This window comes from Arachis ipaensis, chromosome B9 (genome assembly GCF_059453495.1).
Source record: "Arachis ipaensis isolate K30076 ecotype BB chromosome B9, ASM5945349v1, whole genome shotgun sequence".
NCBI classification, from domain to species: Eukaryota; Viridiplantae; Streptophyta; class Magnoliopsida; order Fabales; family Fabaceae; genus Arachis; species Arachis ipaensis.
The window spans coordinates 151,250,820-151,267,323 of NC_142444.1; the positions used below are offsets into that span (position 1 = coordinate 151,250,820).

The 16,504-nt window shown below is 35.1% G+C and overlaps 3 protein-coding genes and 1 long non-coding RNA gene across 6 annotated transcripts; 3 read left to right on the plus strand and 1 right to left on the minus strand.

Annotated features, from left to right (window-relative positions):
* Positions 1 to 402: 402 nt before the first annotated feature.
* LOC107617610 (uncharacterized) lies at positions 403 to 4,131 on the plus strand. 3 transcript variants are annotated; one of them, XM_016319412.3, is made up of 9 exons: positions 403 to 630; positions 783 to 834; positions 1,043 to 1,116; positions 1,337 to 1,438; positions 1,947 to 2,093; positions 2,617 to 2,668; positions 3,223 to 3,296; positions 3,595 to 3,684; positions 3,887 to 4,131. In XM_016319412.3, the coding sequence occupies exons 1-9, from the start codon at positions 497 to 499 to the stop codon at positions 3,927 to 3,929; spliced, it is 768 nt and encodes a 255-aa protein (XP_016174898.1). In that variant the 5' UTR covers positions 403 to 496; the 3' UTR covers positions 3,930 to 4,131. The 3 variants fall into 3 exon arrangements, with proteins under 3 accessions (XP_016174898.1, XP_016174897.1, XP_016174900.1); XM_016319411.3 differs by having other exon boundaries at positions 426 to 630; positions 3,595 to 3,667; positions 3,892 to 4,131; XM_016319414.3 differs by having other exon boundaries at positions 427 to 630; positions 3,595 to 3,667.
* A 1,635-nt stretch (positions 4,132 to 5,766) lies between these two features.
* LOC148546807 (uncharacterized) lies at positions 5,767 to 6,304 on the plus strand. The gene is made up of 3 exons (XR_015899482.1): positions 5,767 to 5,898; positions 6,012 to 6,102; positions 6,186 to 6,304. It is a non-coding gene; the product is annotated as an uncharacterized LOC148546807 (long non-coding RNA).
* Positions 6,305 to 6,521: 217 nt separating this feature from the next.
* LOC148546808 (uncharacterized) lies at positions 6,522 to 7,478 on the plus strand. The gene has a single exon (XM_088498206.1). The coding sequence runs from the start codon at positions 6,522 to 6,524 to the stop codon at positions 7,086 to 7,088; it is 567 nt and encodes a 188-aa protein (XP_088354332.1). The 3' UTR covers positions 7,089 to 7,478.
* Positions 7,479 to 8,338: 860 nt separating this feature from the next.
* LOC148546809 (uncharacterized) lies at positions 8,339 to 9,007 on the minus strand. The gene has a single exon (XM_088499372.1). It carries the CDS (start codon positions 9,005 to 9,007, stop codon positions 8,339 to 8,341), a length of 669 nt encoding a protein of 222 aa, XP_088355498.1.
* Between the last annotated feature and the right edge of the window lie 7,497 nt (positions 9,008 to 16,504).

Genomic DNA, 16,504 nt, shown 5'->3' on the forward strand with positions numbered 1-16,504 from the left:
TTTTAAAAAGTTACCATTTGGCTTTGAAAATTGTATCAGACATTAATATTACCACTTTTCATAAGTCAAAAATTAAAAAAAGTTATTTCTAGAGTTTTCCAAACAGGCCCTAAAACCCTGTATCTATGCCGCTAGTATATTTTAAATACTATGGAGTGAGATAGTTAAAAACTTAAAAGTGAATTCTATGGTCTGCGTTTTCCTATCAATTTAGAATGAAATTTACAACCGCCTCAATTACGTGTAGCATGAGTGGTTAATTGCTAAAATAAGTGTAATATATATATATAATTTGAGTATGGAGAGATTATATTATTTCAGTTATAATCTAGTTATTCAACTAGCTAGTTTGAATATTCCTTTTTAAATTAGATTGATATATTTCATGCATGCTTGTTTAATATACATACAACGTGGCTTCCTTAGGTCCCCATGTTTCTACCATTTTCTTTTTGCATCTTCTTATTCGCTTCTTCTCTGACAACAATTAGAGGCTATGGCGGAAAACACTTGTTCACTTGCAGTTGCTCTCAGAACTCTCTTCTCTCTCTTGGGAGCTTTCATGCTCGCCACACTTCTTTACACTCTCTTCACCGATGGTTCTCCTTTCCGCAAAGAACTTCTCACCCCGTAATAATCCCTGTCTCTCTCTTTCAAAATCTTACTTTGATTTTGTTGCCTGCAATTTACAATATTCGAGAATAATCCTTCATTAATCTACTAAGCATTTTATGTCGTTGCTAATTAATTATCAAACTTCTATTCTTGCCTCTATTTTTCAGGTGGATGGCAGCAACTTTGATTGATTTCTATATCAATGTTGTAGCTTTGGCGGTAAGTCAACTCAAAAGCATCATGTATATAGTGATCCATGGAATACCAATACCTGTTGAAGAGTCTTTTATTGTGCTTTGCTTTTCTTCTATAGAACCCTGCTTGTGATTTTGAATAATCTAATTAAAACATTGCCGATTTATTTAGGGCTCAGTCTCAAAATTCACTTCTGAAAACTAAGAAGTTCCACCTTTGTCAATCATATCAGGTATGGGTTGCATACAAAGAATCAAACTGGATCAGCTCATTTCTGTGGATAATTTTCCTTATCTGCTTTGGAAGGTACCACTATCTGTTATGATTCGATCTTATATCTCAGCTATGAGATGGAACTTACTTTTCAGCAAGACTTCATATTATTAGAACAACGCAATGGTGTTTATATGGATAAAAGTTAAGATTGATCAAGAGTTTGTGGTTGTTTCTTATAATTGTTTATGATCATTCAATGGAGTCTCGGAAGTGCTAACTTATTCTCACTAATATTTTTTGTATGTTCCAGCATTGCTACATGTTCCTATATTGTTTTACAATTTCTGAAGCTGTCACCTCAAGAATCTTCACAGGATCCTATGTATTATGTTCTGTTGCGGAATCCAAACAAGTATGTAAATTGAAACACAACTATAGAATCAGATTTTCTCTTCATGTGCCTATAATGGAATTACCCCAGCTTGTATCTTGTTTCTGCTTCAACATCTTTTATTAGTTATTTAATATGGGGTTTGACCAAGTTGCTTGCTTTTGATTCTCGCTATACTGATGTCTTATTCTATTCATAATAAGAAAATATTATTAGAATTCTTGAGTTTGATTAACAAATTGTGAAGCCTGTTTCATGTGAAAGAAGCAAATAAAATATATGCACCTTTCAACTAGTGATGCTCTATGGTGTTTTTTAAGGGTTTTATATATAAATGAATTTTAGGGTGTAACTAGATGTTGTTGTTTTCTTCTCACTAAATTTTATTATTCAAACTGCTATTTCTTATTCAAATTGTGTAAACTATTGCTATCCTTTTGAATTGGTCTTTCTCTAGAGATTCCAATTTCATCATGATCTAGGATATTATCCTCTGTTCTCTGATTGACTCAGAAGTTTTGTCATATAGGACTACTGCTGCAGAACCGAAAAGGAAGAATTCTTTTGTTGTGGCTCTAACAGCCCTTTTTGGCATCTTGGGTGTTTTCATGCTTGGAACTATAGTGTACACTATTGTCACTGATGGTTCTCCTTTCCGGATGGAGCTTTTAACTCCGTAAGTGCTTCATATTTGTTGCTGTGATCTTTATTATGGAAGTCATGATACTTTTTGTCAATATAAGCATGGTTGAGCATAAGCATGAATCAGTGAACTCTTTTTTGTAGTCAACTCTTTCTGTTATAATACATAAGCATGGTTGTCAATATAAGTCATGATATTTGTTAATAAATGAATGCTTGGTCACAGTTCTGAAACGTTCAACTTTCAAGCTTGGTCACAGTTTTTTGTAGTCAACTCTTTCTGTTATAATACATACTTGCAAGCAAAATGCATCTGTTGTTAAACATTTGAGGGGTTATGCATAATTAAAGTACATCATGAACAACATTGATTTTGAAATGCTGCAATATACAAGTTTGTTACGTTCATTATTTTCCTAAATTAGTGTTCTCAAGGCAAGAGCATACGCTTTCTGTGCTTGATATGCAAGTGTATTTGCAGCTCAGTGTAGTAAATTATTTCTAAAGTTTATGCTTTTATGTTTCTTTGTGAATGTCATATGCTCCAACATTTGCAGGTGGATGGCAGCAACATTAGTTGACTTCTATATCAATGTTGTGGCTATATCAGTAAGTTTGTATATCCTCATATCACAGGCTCTATAAATTATACAAAATCTAAATGTCTTGTCATCAACTTGAAGGATTTAAGGTTTGAGGAGGCTCTTTAAATTGTTTTCTTTTGTCCAAAAAGAGAGATCATAGAAACTCCTGTTAATATACACAGTTTTACACATATTTACAATAATAGGGAAATCTAAACTTTCATAAGCAAAGTTTTAATGGAGAGTGAGAAGCATACCCACACACTTTAAACTTAATGGTCTTAGCCTATACACGAAGAAACCAACCATCTCTAAGAGTACGAGTGAAATTTGAATTAACAAGTGAATCTTGCATCTTCAACAAAAAAGACTTGAATTATATCAGGAACACAGGCCATGTCATTGTGATGGTTGTGAAAATATTACTGGCCGGTGACCATTAAATAACTCTGGGATAATCGAAATCAAAATGTTTCAGCACGATCACATAATCAGTATTGAATACTAAAGAAAAATTTTGAGTTTACCGTACACTTTTTTCAGTCAACATGAGTATACTAATTATTCATACAATATCAGGTTTGGATAGCCTACAAAGAATCCAGTTGGATTAACGCAGCTTTTTGGATAATTCTATTGATATGTTTCGGCAGGTTAGTTCTTTAGCTTTGCTTCTTGCTTGGTGATTAAAACTAGTTGTCATTACTCATTAGAAAATTTCTCTATCAAGAATTTTAACCTCTTTGATTATTATAGTAGAGATTCCATCATCTATTTGCATTGTTTTTAATATTTCACACTTCTTTGTATCATCTTATCTTCTGAGAGTATCAGGTTTTTATATAGTAAGAAATTTTACAACTCAAGATCCTTATTTAATTTTATTTCGACTATTATTTGATCGATCATAAAATTAAGTTCAAACTAAGTAAACATTGTTTTCTTTATCAGCGCTGCTACAAGCACCTACATTGTGTGGCAGCTGTTCCAGATTTCTTGCCAAGACCCTGTCTACCTTATTTTGGTACGTCATGGTGACAGGCAAGTATATAGCACTGGTTTACAATGATGTTTAAACATTTGACATTTGATATTAATATTAGTTAACATGGCACTTGCCCTTTTTAATGTTATAACATTCTTCAACTCTTGAGTAGCTAGTAATGTTGTATTGGCGACTACTTCACCATTACTAGGATATTGTGGATAGTTTGCTTAGAACTTTAATAATTGCTCATGCTAGGGCAGAAAGCAAATATAAGGGGATTCCTAATGAGGCACAATAGCAATGGTGGTTATGAGCAAATGTTCTTGCAAATCTCACTCCGGATTCAACTATGTAAAATACAAGAATCATATTGTTTCTCCAAATGCTAGAGTAGCAGCTTTATGATCTAGTTATCCATGTAGTGTGATCATGTAAAAAAAACTGGTAAATACTATACCATTGGATTTTACACAATTGAATAGAACTACATTTATTTAGAAGAGCTTGTTGCTGTTTCTCCTTTCACATTAAAAATAATGCGTGAGTGAGTTTGTATATTGTGTATGAAAAAAAAAAACAGAAATAACCGTCCTCCAAAACAAGTATCGGACAAAAAAAAGAAGAAGAAGAAAGTATTGTTATATTACAAGTTTCTAAGACTATGAAGTAATAGTTTCTTCATTCACACGTGAAGCTCTGATCCCTCAAATATTATATATATATATATATATATTAGAACTTTTAAACTGTAAAATTTGACACTTTTATGATTATTACATGGTCTTTTTATTACATTTTCTTTCCAAAATACTTTTATTAAGGGATAATTTTATCAATGAAGTCTATCATACGTATTTTAAGAAAGTAAAATTGTAAAATAGATGCAAAGTATTATAAATGAAAAATAATTTGAAGTTCTAATTCATCTTTTTAATTTTAAATTATTTTTTATTTTATTTTTTAATATTTTTAATATATACATATATTAAGTTTTTGCTTATTTAAAAATTAAGAAGATGAATTAATATTTTTAATTATTATTCATTACAAATATATATACATCTTTAAGGAAGTAGATAGCAGATTTTTTTATTTAAATTAAATAAATATAGTATTTATGAAAATGAATAGATAGTGAGGTAATTACAAAAATACATTTTGGGACACATCTCGGATGCTGAGGGAGTAATTACAAAATGGGCATATCTCGGATGTTTTGACTACTGTGATATGGTTTAGGGTTTAGGGTTTCGTTGGTTTCTTTGGTATACCTAGGATCGATGTATACGTTGTATAATTGATTGTGATTACTTAAGTTAAATAAATAAAATAGGTACCTAATTGTGAGTTAAGTTAAATAAATAAAATAAGTAACTCTCATTTAACCTGTTAGTCCAATAAATAGTATCTGTTACATTTAGCATAAATGATTATCTAGGTGGATTATAAGTTTTAGTAACGTTTAGCAACAATTAATGGTTTAGATGTAATTAATATGCGCTAGTAAATGTTTTGAAAATTGCAAAGACCATGATTACTGTTGCCACGCCGTGTGACCCTGGATCTCTCGTCGCCGGCCATCTTGTTGCCCTGTATAAGGGAGGCTGGATTTGGACATTAAATAGAGTTGAGGGATTTTATGTTTGACAATTCCTTGATCTCTGCACTTGTCGAGCAGTGGAGGCCTGAGACCCACACGTTCCACCTTCCATGGGGTGAGACCAGCATTACGCTCTAGGATGTTGCCTACCACATTGGTCTGCGCACTGCTAGAGAGCGCGTTAGGGGTTGTACCAGAGACTTTCAGTGATGGCATGGACACTCGATATGGGAGTGGGTTGAGGATTTACTAGGCGCCAGGTCGCCACCACAGCCGAAGGGAGGTAAGCAGGTTTTTGGGCTGAGGATGACTTGGCTCAGGGACCGGGTTGCACACATGCCTGATAGGGCAGCCCCGGATACATTCTGTCAGTATGTCCGATGCTACTTGATGATGCTGATTGGGGAGTTTCTGTTCACGGACAAGTCTGCTACACTTGTGCCTTTGAGACGATGGCTACCGCTGCTGGAGGATTTTGATCGTTGCAGCCAGTTGCCATGGGGTCTACACTGCTCTGTCATACCTACCACTTATTGTGCACCACGGTATCGCGTGATGTGACGGACATTGTAGGGTGTATGCCGCTCCTTATCTCGTGAATCTATCATAAGTTCCCGTCGTTTAGTCCGGCAGGATACGACGTCGTCAGGTTTCCACTTGCTTCTAGGTACGTACATATTGTAAATAATTTTTAACTTACCAAGTAGTACACATTGAACACGTGTTTTGTTATGGAATATAATTAATTAAATTCCGTTAAACTATTTTTGTTGTGCGTAGGTTGGCAGGGCTAGGGCAACAAAGCAGAGATCGTCATGATGGCAAGATCCAGAGTTTGCGTCGTCGCATCAATGCACTGACATTTGACCATGTACAATGGAGTCTAGTTTATGTATTTTTTCCATGCATTGGTATATTATTTATAATTAAGGTACTTTAACCTGATGTGAACAGTTTCGGTGTGCACCTTACGATGATATCCAGCTATGTCAGATTGCGCCCGACTGACTTATGGGTGACACAGAGCTTTATACATGGAGGGCTATCGTCCCTATCGTCTGCTTTCACTTTGTAGAGTTTCATCACGTTGACAGAGTGAAGAGGCAGCTAGGAGGCAGCAGCACAAGCCAGTGGATCCGGTGAACGTCAAGGACTACCTTTTCAAGACGACCAGAGGAGATGACACATGGTGGCCTGAGCAGCACCGTTTGTGGTACCATCTATTCAGGGGCCGTTACCAGGCACAGCACTTGATTACCATCAACGGCCATCCGGACCTTCGCCCGACACATGAGTACCTTACCTGGTGGCAGCAGACTTGCAGAGTCAAATCTCTCGGGGGAGGAGGTCTTTGCCGATCCCAGAGTAGCAGCCCCACCAGACGATATCCTCCCTGTGGCTCCTGGTCAGAGAGATGAGCTACAATTACCACGGGATGCCCCAGATCAGAAGCGACGGGTGAGGAGGCAACCTTGCGATGATGTCCGGAGACTGACACGGAGGGCACGCGATCAGCGCGTCAAACAGGACGGTGGAGATCCTCAACACGGTAAGGGAGACCAGCAGTTGTTAAACGAGGAGGCTGAGTATGCACGGCAGAAGGATATACTTAAGGGTGACATTCTAGCTGCACATGTAGAGCTTTCCACCGATGCATTCTTTGTTGACCATGAGGCCGACATGACTAGGAGGCTTATGTCGGGTACCTCCATCCCCAGTCACCACTCGGCTGATGACACTGCCTGGGACCAGGCCCAGTTCAACATTGGATCTGATGTTGAGATAAACATCAATGACATGTTCCAGATTGTAGGTGCGACTGGGGATGCGATGGATGAGTTGGCCAGCCGTTATTGATAGCGAAGAGATGATACCGACATACCTGAGTCATCGAGCGGTAGGTGTATCCACCCAGCATGGTAAACTCCGTCATTATATTACCAGACTCCTCCTCCACGACCCCACTAGTCTGGATCCACACCATCACTTTACTAGAAGACTCCATCCTTACCACCACAGCCACCTTTGTCGGGATCCGTCTGGCCGCCACCTCCTCCGCCTCCTCCTGTGCATGGAGCAGCTCCTACACCACCACCACCCCAACTGCCACCACCCACTGCGAGCCACCCAACTGTTCGTCCTTGGCCATACCGTCCTCTGAGGGTGTCTCGTCCTCGTGGATGTGGGACTAGATACCATTTGGATCCCGTAACCGGGCGGCGTTAATGGTCATTATGACTATGTATTTTGATCATTACTTATGCTTTTAGTTGAGTATCCATGTATGACTCTTTTAGTTCATTATTCATGTATGACTCTAGTTGATTATCCATTTTCGTGTATTTTTTTTACGAAAATATTGCAAGTTGTTTATTCATGTACAACTATGTATTAGCCAGTATCAAGATTACTAGTGATGCATTCTTAACGTTAATGATTGAAATTGGTATGAAAGCAACGAAAGTAACGAGTAACAGCTACACTAGTTATAAAAAAAATCATGTTTCATTGCACATTAAATACAGACATAATAGATAAAAACACAGATTGTTTCATTATATATGAAACTTACAAACTTGCAATCCAAAGTCCTAAACCCTAAATTGTATGCATCGTCATGGATCCGAGTGCAGCGCATTGGAACACCCATGTTTGGTGTGACCTTCTCCATGGCAGAGCCCACATCTCTTTTCCGCACGCTCAACGGCATCCATCTCATTCCGGATCCGAGTGGATACCGGTCTTCCCGATATCTTCCGTTGCATGGCTGGGTTGGGCTTCAGGCAGCACCGTACCATAGAGACCACATCTTCTCATCTGGTATCGGCGGAAACTCCCTCTCGTAGACGTTGAATATAGGTACCATTGTGTACACGGGATCGACGAATTGGCACCACTCGATACTCGTAGCTGCACATGCCGCCAGGGCGTGTCGACATGGGTAATGCAATGACTAGAACAAGCCGCAGTCGCATGTATGCGCGTTCAACCGAACGCGATATGAAGTCTGCGACTAACCATCCATCGGCTCTAGCTCCTCTACAATGAACATGGATTCCCTACGATCACAATGAGTGACTCGCATCATCGGCAGGCTCTCTCTGTTCTTATCTATATCTATCAACAGCCACTGAGTATATCTGTCCACCCTTTAACTGAGCATGTGCTTCGCGACCCCTGCACACAAATAACTGTTGCAAACGCTCATATGTTGCCCAAACAATTGCAGCTACTGGAAGATTCCTCGTTCCCTTCAACACCGTATTTATGCACTCTGATAGGTTCGTCATCATGTGACCATACCGACGACCTTCGTCACAATGTTGCAGCCATAAATCCTTCCTGAAACGAAGAGCCCAATCTACCATCTCACGGGATAGTGTACCCAAAGCATCCAAGTACCAATCGCAACCCTCCTTACTTGGACTGTACGCAACATTTACAAGGTACCCCTTACCCTCGGCTGATTTGAACCATAAATTGAAGTTTGAAGCCATTTGCCGGATGCAGTAAACATGATATGCCGATGGAGGATGCCATCCACTGTGAGGTGCGTTGATGGTGGTGCGAATGGCCTGTGATCTATCTGATATGATAAGGATTCCTGGCTGTGGAGTAACATGTTGTCTCAAATTCAAGAGAAAAAACGTCCATGTCTCTGTTGTCTCAAACTCAACTAATGAGAAAGCTATAGGAAGAATATTGTTGTTACCATCTTGAGCCACAACAATTAAAAGCATGCCCTCATACTTTTCATACAAGTGTGTCCCGTCCATAGATACAAAAGGCTTGCAATGCTTAAACACTTCAATACATTGAGGAAATGCCTAAAAAACCTTATCAAACTGACTCCACTCTTCGTCAACCATGTTTCCGTTGTAATAAGGAACAACAATGCATTCGTGAATGGTATCTGGGAGGCACTCCTGCAAAGCTTGTAAGAGCACAAGTATCCTGTTGTACGACTCTTCCCAATTGCCATAGATCTTGGCAATCTCTTTCTGCTTTGCCATCAATACATTTCGATACGAGGGCTTGAAATGGTAACTCTGATACACATCACTTTGCAATACTTGGATAGACACCGATGAGTCAGTCTTTATCATAGGTAACATGACCTTGCAAATCAAACCACTATCCAGTTGAGTATGGTCCTGAGACATGGTAGGTGCCAGACAGGTATGTGATCCACCAAACCGACGCACCGCCACCGCTGGGAGTCTCCGGCACATACTCATCTTCGGATGCTATATCGCTTGACGACCTGGACCCGACAACATAAGCTGAATCGCCCTCACTGTCGTCCTCGTCGACACTATCATGAGGCTAGGCATAGTGGATCGGTGTCGCCTCGAGCGGCACAACTTCAGTAGTCGAAGGAGACGGCCCACCATCAACTACCACATCACAGACCGCAGCATACAACTCCATCACAAGTTGCGGCATTAGCCGTACATGTACGTCGAACATTACCCTCACATGCTGATCCCATCAATCCAAAATAACCGGTTGGTAAATCCACCATTCGGAAGGGCATGCAGAAATCTATATGCAACCCGTCCAACCTCCTTCGTACTTACTCCCTCCATATTGCTCAGCATGATTGTCTTTAGTGCATCCAGGCTATCAACCCGGTAAGTGCACAACATGACAGTTTTTTCAAACTAAAAAATCACTCATTCATCAATGTGTCTGACTATCCCATTGGGATAAACCACAACAAAAAAGAATTGATTATTCTCCATCAAAAAGAAGAGAAAGAAGAGATTGGTTTGTGAAATATGTGAAGGGAGGTATTGGGATGAGCTCTATAAATAGACTTATTTTCCAACATATCTTAGGTGCATAAACATCTAAACCATAATACACATATCTCGAGTGTTGAGACCCTAGTTATATCCTTGACTATATCTCGGATGCCGAGGAAGGAATTAGAAAGTTGCTCTTATCTCAGATGTTGAGATCCCATCACAAATTGCGCATATCTCGGATGCTCAGTATTCGATATCAGCCCATAAACATATTCTGAGTACATTCAGGATGTGATTCGCTATGACCCTATCATAGTACGATGTCACAGCATTCAAAATATGTCCATTTTGTAATTATATTCTCAGCATCTAAAATGTATTCTAATATACTTTTTATAATTACCTCACCGGTTATTCATTTTCGTAAATATTATATTTATTTAATTTAAAAAAAAAATCTAGTAGATAGCTCATTTTGGATTTGGATCCTCTAAAATTTGAATTTTACTTTAGAGAATAAAGTGTGATCTCTCACCATTGATTTCATAGGTGGGACCAAAAATAAATATGAAAAAGAAACTATTTAAGGGTAGAAGATCATACTTTATTCTCTAAAGTGAAATTCAAACTTTAGAGGATCTAAATCCGCTCATTTTAATCAATTTCAAAGGGCAATAGTTATAGAACTTTTCAAACAAAACATGACATCATCTTTTAATATCTCATTCAAAGCTCCTACCGTAGAACTTACCAAAAAGCTCCCCTGGCCGAAAGCGACCTTCCAACACGTGTCATCCAGCAATCATTCCAAAGTCCAAACCCATTAAACAAATGACAAATTTCATGCCTTTCAGTGCCCGATAAAACGGGAATAATAAATTAATACTCACCACAAAATTTGATTACAAATATTTTTATGAAATATAAGTGCACATTAAAGTTATTTAAAATGATATATATATATAACACAAATTATCCACTCTTAAATTTTTACTTAAATTTAAAAGTAATAAAAAATGTGTTATAAACATAAAAATTTCATAAAAGTTACCTCTTAAACTCATAATAATTTCCTTTTCAATTATATTTTTTTTTCAAAGACGATATTAATTAATTGGTGATACTAAATGATTAAATTATTTTAGTAACTAAATTTAACAAATTGGTCTAATAACTTATTGATACAATAAAAATTAGCCAAAAAAATACATAAAAAATAGAATAAATTTGATTATAAAAATAATTTATTTATCTAGTTTTTAAATTAATTATTTTAAGCAACTTCAAATATCTACCTGAAATAATCTCTTAAAATGAATTTTAAAACAATAAAAGAATATATTTGAAACTGTTCAACACTGTTATTAGTATTCTTTTCTTATTTTTTAATGAAGTATAAACATTGACATGAATACAAAATAGAACACAATATAAGATATGCAAACATATAAATTTTAATTTTTTTATAAGATATAAGGACATTGTATATATATAAAATCTAAGTTTAGCTAACATGTGTCATAAGAATATATTTTAAAATTCTTAATTAAAAAGTTCGTATAAAATTTACAAAGTTTAAATTTTTAATGTATTTATTATTTATTTATTAAAATAAAAAATTTAAAAATTTCTACTAATGGTAATTTTAGTGCTTATTTAGACGTTATTAAATCGATAAAAAAAATTTTAATAAAAAAATCTTTTTATTTTATAATGTGTTTAGAAAATTTTTAATAGTAAAATTAAAAACACTAAAAAAATAAAAAAGATTTTATTAAGAAGTTACAATTTATGTGTTTGTTTGGACGTTATTAAATTGATAAAAAAGATATTTTTTCAACGAAAAATATCTTTTTTTTTTTAATTTGCAGTGTGTTTGGCAAGTTTTTAATAGTAAAAGTAAAAGTACTAGAAAAAAACATCTTTTGTGGCAAATTTCTAATAGTAAAAGTAAAAGCACTAGAAAAAAATTTCAACGATTATGTGTTTTTTCTTCTTCTTTGTTTGATTTTTTTTTGTTATTGTTAAAAGAGTAAAATAAGAAAAAAACTTAAGAATGTAAAATAAAAAAAAAAGATGAATAAGAAAAAAAGAAGAAGAAGAAGATGGTGATGATGATAAGAAAAAGAAGAAGCAGCAGCAACATAAGATGAAAAAGAGGAAGAGAAAGAGTTTTGAATTATGCATAACTTATCAGCACACATACACCGAAAATTCTTAGATAATACTCTCGAATATCTTTGTGTTACACCCAAATTTGCTGCAAATACAGAAAAATATTTCCTCTAATACTGCATTTTTTCTTCTTTTTTTTCTTATTTCTTTCTTTCTTTTAGTTGAATGAATATAAGTTCATCATCTTCCAAGTAATTTTGCAGCATTATATACTTTTTTCTTCCTTGTTTAATTTTTTTATTTTTATTCTTGTTAAAAGAGTAAAACAAGAAGAAACCTGAAAAAATAAAACAAGAAAAAGAAAAGTTGAATAAGAAAAAAAAAAGATGATAATGATGATGATGAAAAAGAAGAAGAAGAAGCAGCAGAAGATGAGGAAGAGGGAGAAGAAGGATTTTGAATTATATATACAAAATGTATCAGCATGCATATACCGAAAATTCTTAAACAATACACTCAAATATCTTTGTGTTATACCCAAATATCTTCGTGTTACACCCAAATTTTGCTACAAATACAGAAAAAATATTTTTTTAATGCAAAACTTTTACATTACATTCAATTCAAACCATCAACGATGAACATTATTCACCTACAGAATCATAAACTACTAATGAAAAAATTAACTAGAATTGAACCACACCTCAACCACTTGATTGGATTCAAAACAATAATTACTTTCGTTCTAGTTCAATTGACAATCTGACAATGAAATAACTGATGATGTAGGAGAAGGAATAAGAACGTGCGCACGTAAATATAAATAACTTGTAAGGACTTGTATAAAAAATGACTTGTATGCAGAGAATAACTCTTTTTTTTTATATGAGATATCCAAACATAAAATCACTTTTACTTTTGTAAAAGATCTTTTAAAAAATATCGTTTTAAATTTTTTTTTTTTGAGAATAACGTCCAAACAAATCCTATATATTTTTTTAAAAGATATTTTTTCTTAAAAAAATGTTTTTTACATAATAAAAAAGTACTTTTAACTTATTTTATCCAAATATAATTAATAAATAAAAAATCTTTTTACATAAGATATCCAAACATAAAATTACTTTTATTTTTATAAAAAATCTTTTAAAAAAGATCATTAAAGATATGTATTCTTAAAATATAAGTTAGCTAAATTTTAAATTATAAAATATTTTTTAGATAAAATATAATAATATTTTAATATTTTTTAATTATGTAAAATATTTAAAAAAATATTTTATTTTAATAAATAATAATATATATTATTTTTAATTTTATTTAAAAAATATAAATTAAAAATAAAATTATATATAATGATATTTAGATATATTTAAATGTATTTATTTATTTTTATTAAAATATAATTAAACACAAAATACAGATATGTCAGAGAATGTTAAATGAGGGTGGTTCTTTTTAGCTTATTTTCAAACACATCTATACAATCATTATGTGTTTTGTCGATTTTTAGCAAATCGATAGTGGTTCGATTCTAATGGTCTGGGAGCGAAATCCACTCCTCTTTGCAGGTACCAATTCTTCTAAAAATGCATCAAAGTGTCTTCTATTAGATAAGTTTTGAGAGAAAGGATAAATTAAACCTTGTAAATTGAAAAAATAATATAAAAGAAATAAAATTTTCAAAAGGAAAATCGCTTACATATAGAAAATAATTTGCATTGGAATTTAAAAGAAAACAATAAAATGCCTTTGATTGAATCGAAGGGCTTTAACATGCGAAATTAAGATGCAGAAAGATAAATTGAACAAGGAAAATAAAGAACACTTGAAAAATAAATTTATTTGAAATGTTAAAATTTACAGAAATGTAAATTGAAAGAATAAAAAGATGGAAGGAACCCTACAGAAAAGATACTCGATTGCAGACTCAGAAATTTTCTGGGATGTGAGTGTGCTTGAGTGTTTTTCTGAGTAAAAGTTCCAACCCCAATTTCCTAACACTTCCTAGTATTTATAATCTATCTTACATAACTGACAATTAATTACAATTGATTACAACTTTGAATATAATTCCTCTTGGTAACCGTTCCCGCCGCTTGATTATAGCCATTTCCCATAATTTCCTCATGTGATAATAGCCTCTAACCGTTCCACTACCATGACTATTCGACCCACCTGTCAAAGGCCTTACTCGATTATGCATATCGAATATCTTATTCAATTAGACTTATCTGATTAACAAATCATTTGAGATCCGATTTTACGCCAGTCACTTTCAACCTCACGCTTATGCGTACATCTTCTTGAGAAACTACCACTGGCTTATTCTGAATCGACTTATCATCATCGAAAATATTTTTTCGATTAACAAATTGCCCTCTTGAATTAATGTGTTTACCTTCGAAAATATTATTATTAGAAGATAAAACACTTAATCCAAAATTGAAAACGTCAGTTCTTAAGTTAGTAATAATTATCATTTAAACTCCCCATTAATACCGACCCACTCGACACGTTTTCTGAAACTTGCACTCTCTCTTTCCACCACTTCATCTTCCTCATGAAGGTACCTCTATTTGCATCCCTTTCACACTAACGGCTACAGTGCTACTTTAAATTCATCATTTTTCCCTTTGTTCAAATCTTTCGAATACCCATTACTCTTTGAATCTTCCTTACATTAAGAATTTCCTCACCAAATCCTCAACCTTTAGTCTTCTTTCTCTGTATTCAACAATGGCTGGTTTCTCTTCTCATGCTGCCACCCAAGACAAGGGTAAAGAACTTGTAATAGCACCGTCATCTCCACCAGCTCTTCGCATTCTCAATCAAGTCAATGATAAAATCATTGACGATCCCCATTTGCAAGTTAATGATACCAGAATCTTAATCCCCTTCACAATCGGTGCGGATACACACTATTTTCTCGGCCCGATTGAATCTCTTGAGAAAGCAAACAAAAAACTTTCTTTCTTCTGAAGCACTGAAGGGGAAGATTTATTAATAAACCAAGATTTTAACATCTCTCATTTCATTAACCAGAAATCCTTCAAAAATAATCCAAAAATCAACCCTCGAGAATTCGATTTCACAGCTTGGTACCAACGCCTTGAACTGACAAAAAGTGCTACCTGGGGAGCCCTAGGAATACAGGCACTACTAAGGCTCTCTCATTTCTCACTCACAACATATCATTGGATGATTGGAGCAGTGACTTGTTTCTGGAATAGCACGACCAACAACTTTCATCTTCCTTGCGGAATGATCAGAATGTCTCTACTCGATGTAGCTGCCATTACAGGACTCCCAATAGATTCTCCAAATTGTACCCCTGACATGCAATCTAAACACTGGTATAATGTTGTCTTAACCAACTCTTACAGCGACTTCATTGCCCATAACATGGGTGAAAATGGTACAGAAATCACAGATAGTGAACATGTAGCCTTTTTGTTTTATTGGTTAAATGCAGTCCTGTTATGCTCTCGAAGCGTACAAATGTCAAAGTTCTTCCTTCCCTTGGCTACTCTTCTTCATGAAAGGAAAGTTCTCAACTTGGCCAAACTTTTTCTAGGGCACATTTTCAAAGAGCTTGGTCAATTTATTTGTGACCTCCGAGACAATAAGATAATCAGTATAGGAGGTCTTCTGTGGCTCCTTCAATTATGGCTTAATGCCATTTTCAAAAATTTTATGACAAAACCTGAAGGTGGCAGTACTGACAAACAACACATTGAAGGTTTTCGAGATTCCAATTACAAACCCACTTTCCTAAACACCCAATCAGATGAAGACAGATTCTGGGCTGTTTTCTCCCTTTTTCATTCTTGCAAGGATTTTGACAATGATCAACTCAACTTCACTCCCTTTTTGTGTCGCAATTGCGGTCCTGCCTGGCTTGATCGTTTACTCTTTCCTAATACCAATGAGGAAAGTGAACTTGCAAATCGAAATTGGGCGAACCTACTGGCTGTTCAGGTAATACCGATAGGGCTACCACAACACAAAAAAGAAAAGTTCAAAATAACCCTATATGTTCCTCACTTAACAGCCAGACAGTTGGAGTTTTCTCAAGCTATCCCAACACCACAACCTCGACACAGTGATCCATTCTGCCACATTGTTTTAACATCTCAAGAAGATTTCAACACCGGTCTCTTAAAAAATCAGCAAAGTAGAGACCGCTTGAACTTCTTGATCTATGAACGCAGTTCATTCATCACCAAATCTTGTTTCGAATGGTGGACTGCTTATTATTCAAGGTACACCCGTACCTTAGAAGAAATTCAACAAACTACTGTTCGAACGGTCCCTATCGTTGAAAGTTCCCCAAAAAGAACTCATAAAAGGAAAGCTGACACTGCTCGACTACCACCACACAAAAGCAGAAGGACTCCTACCAGA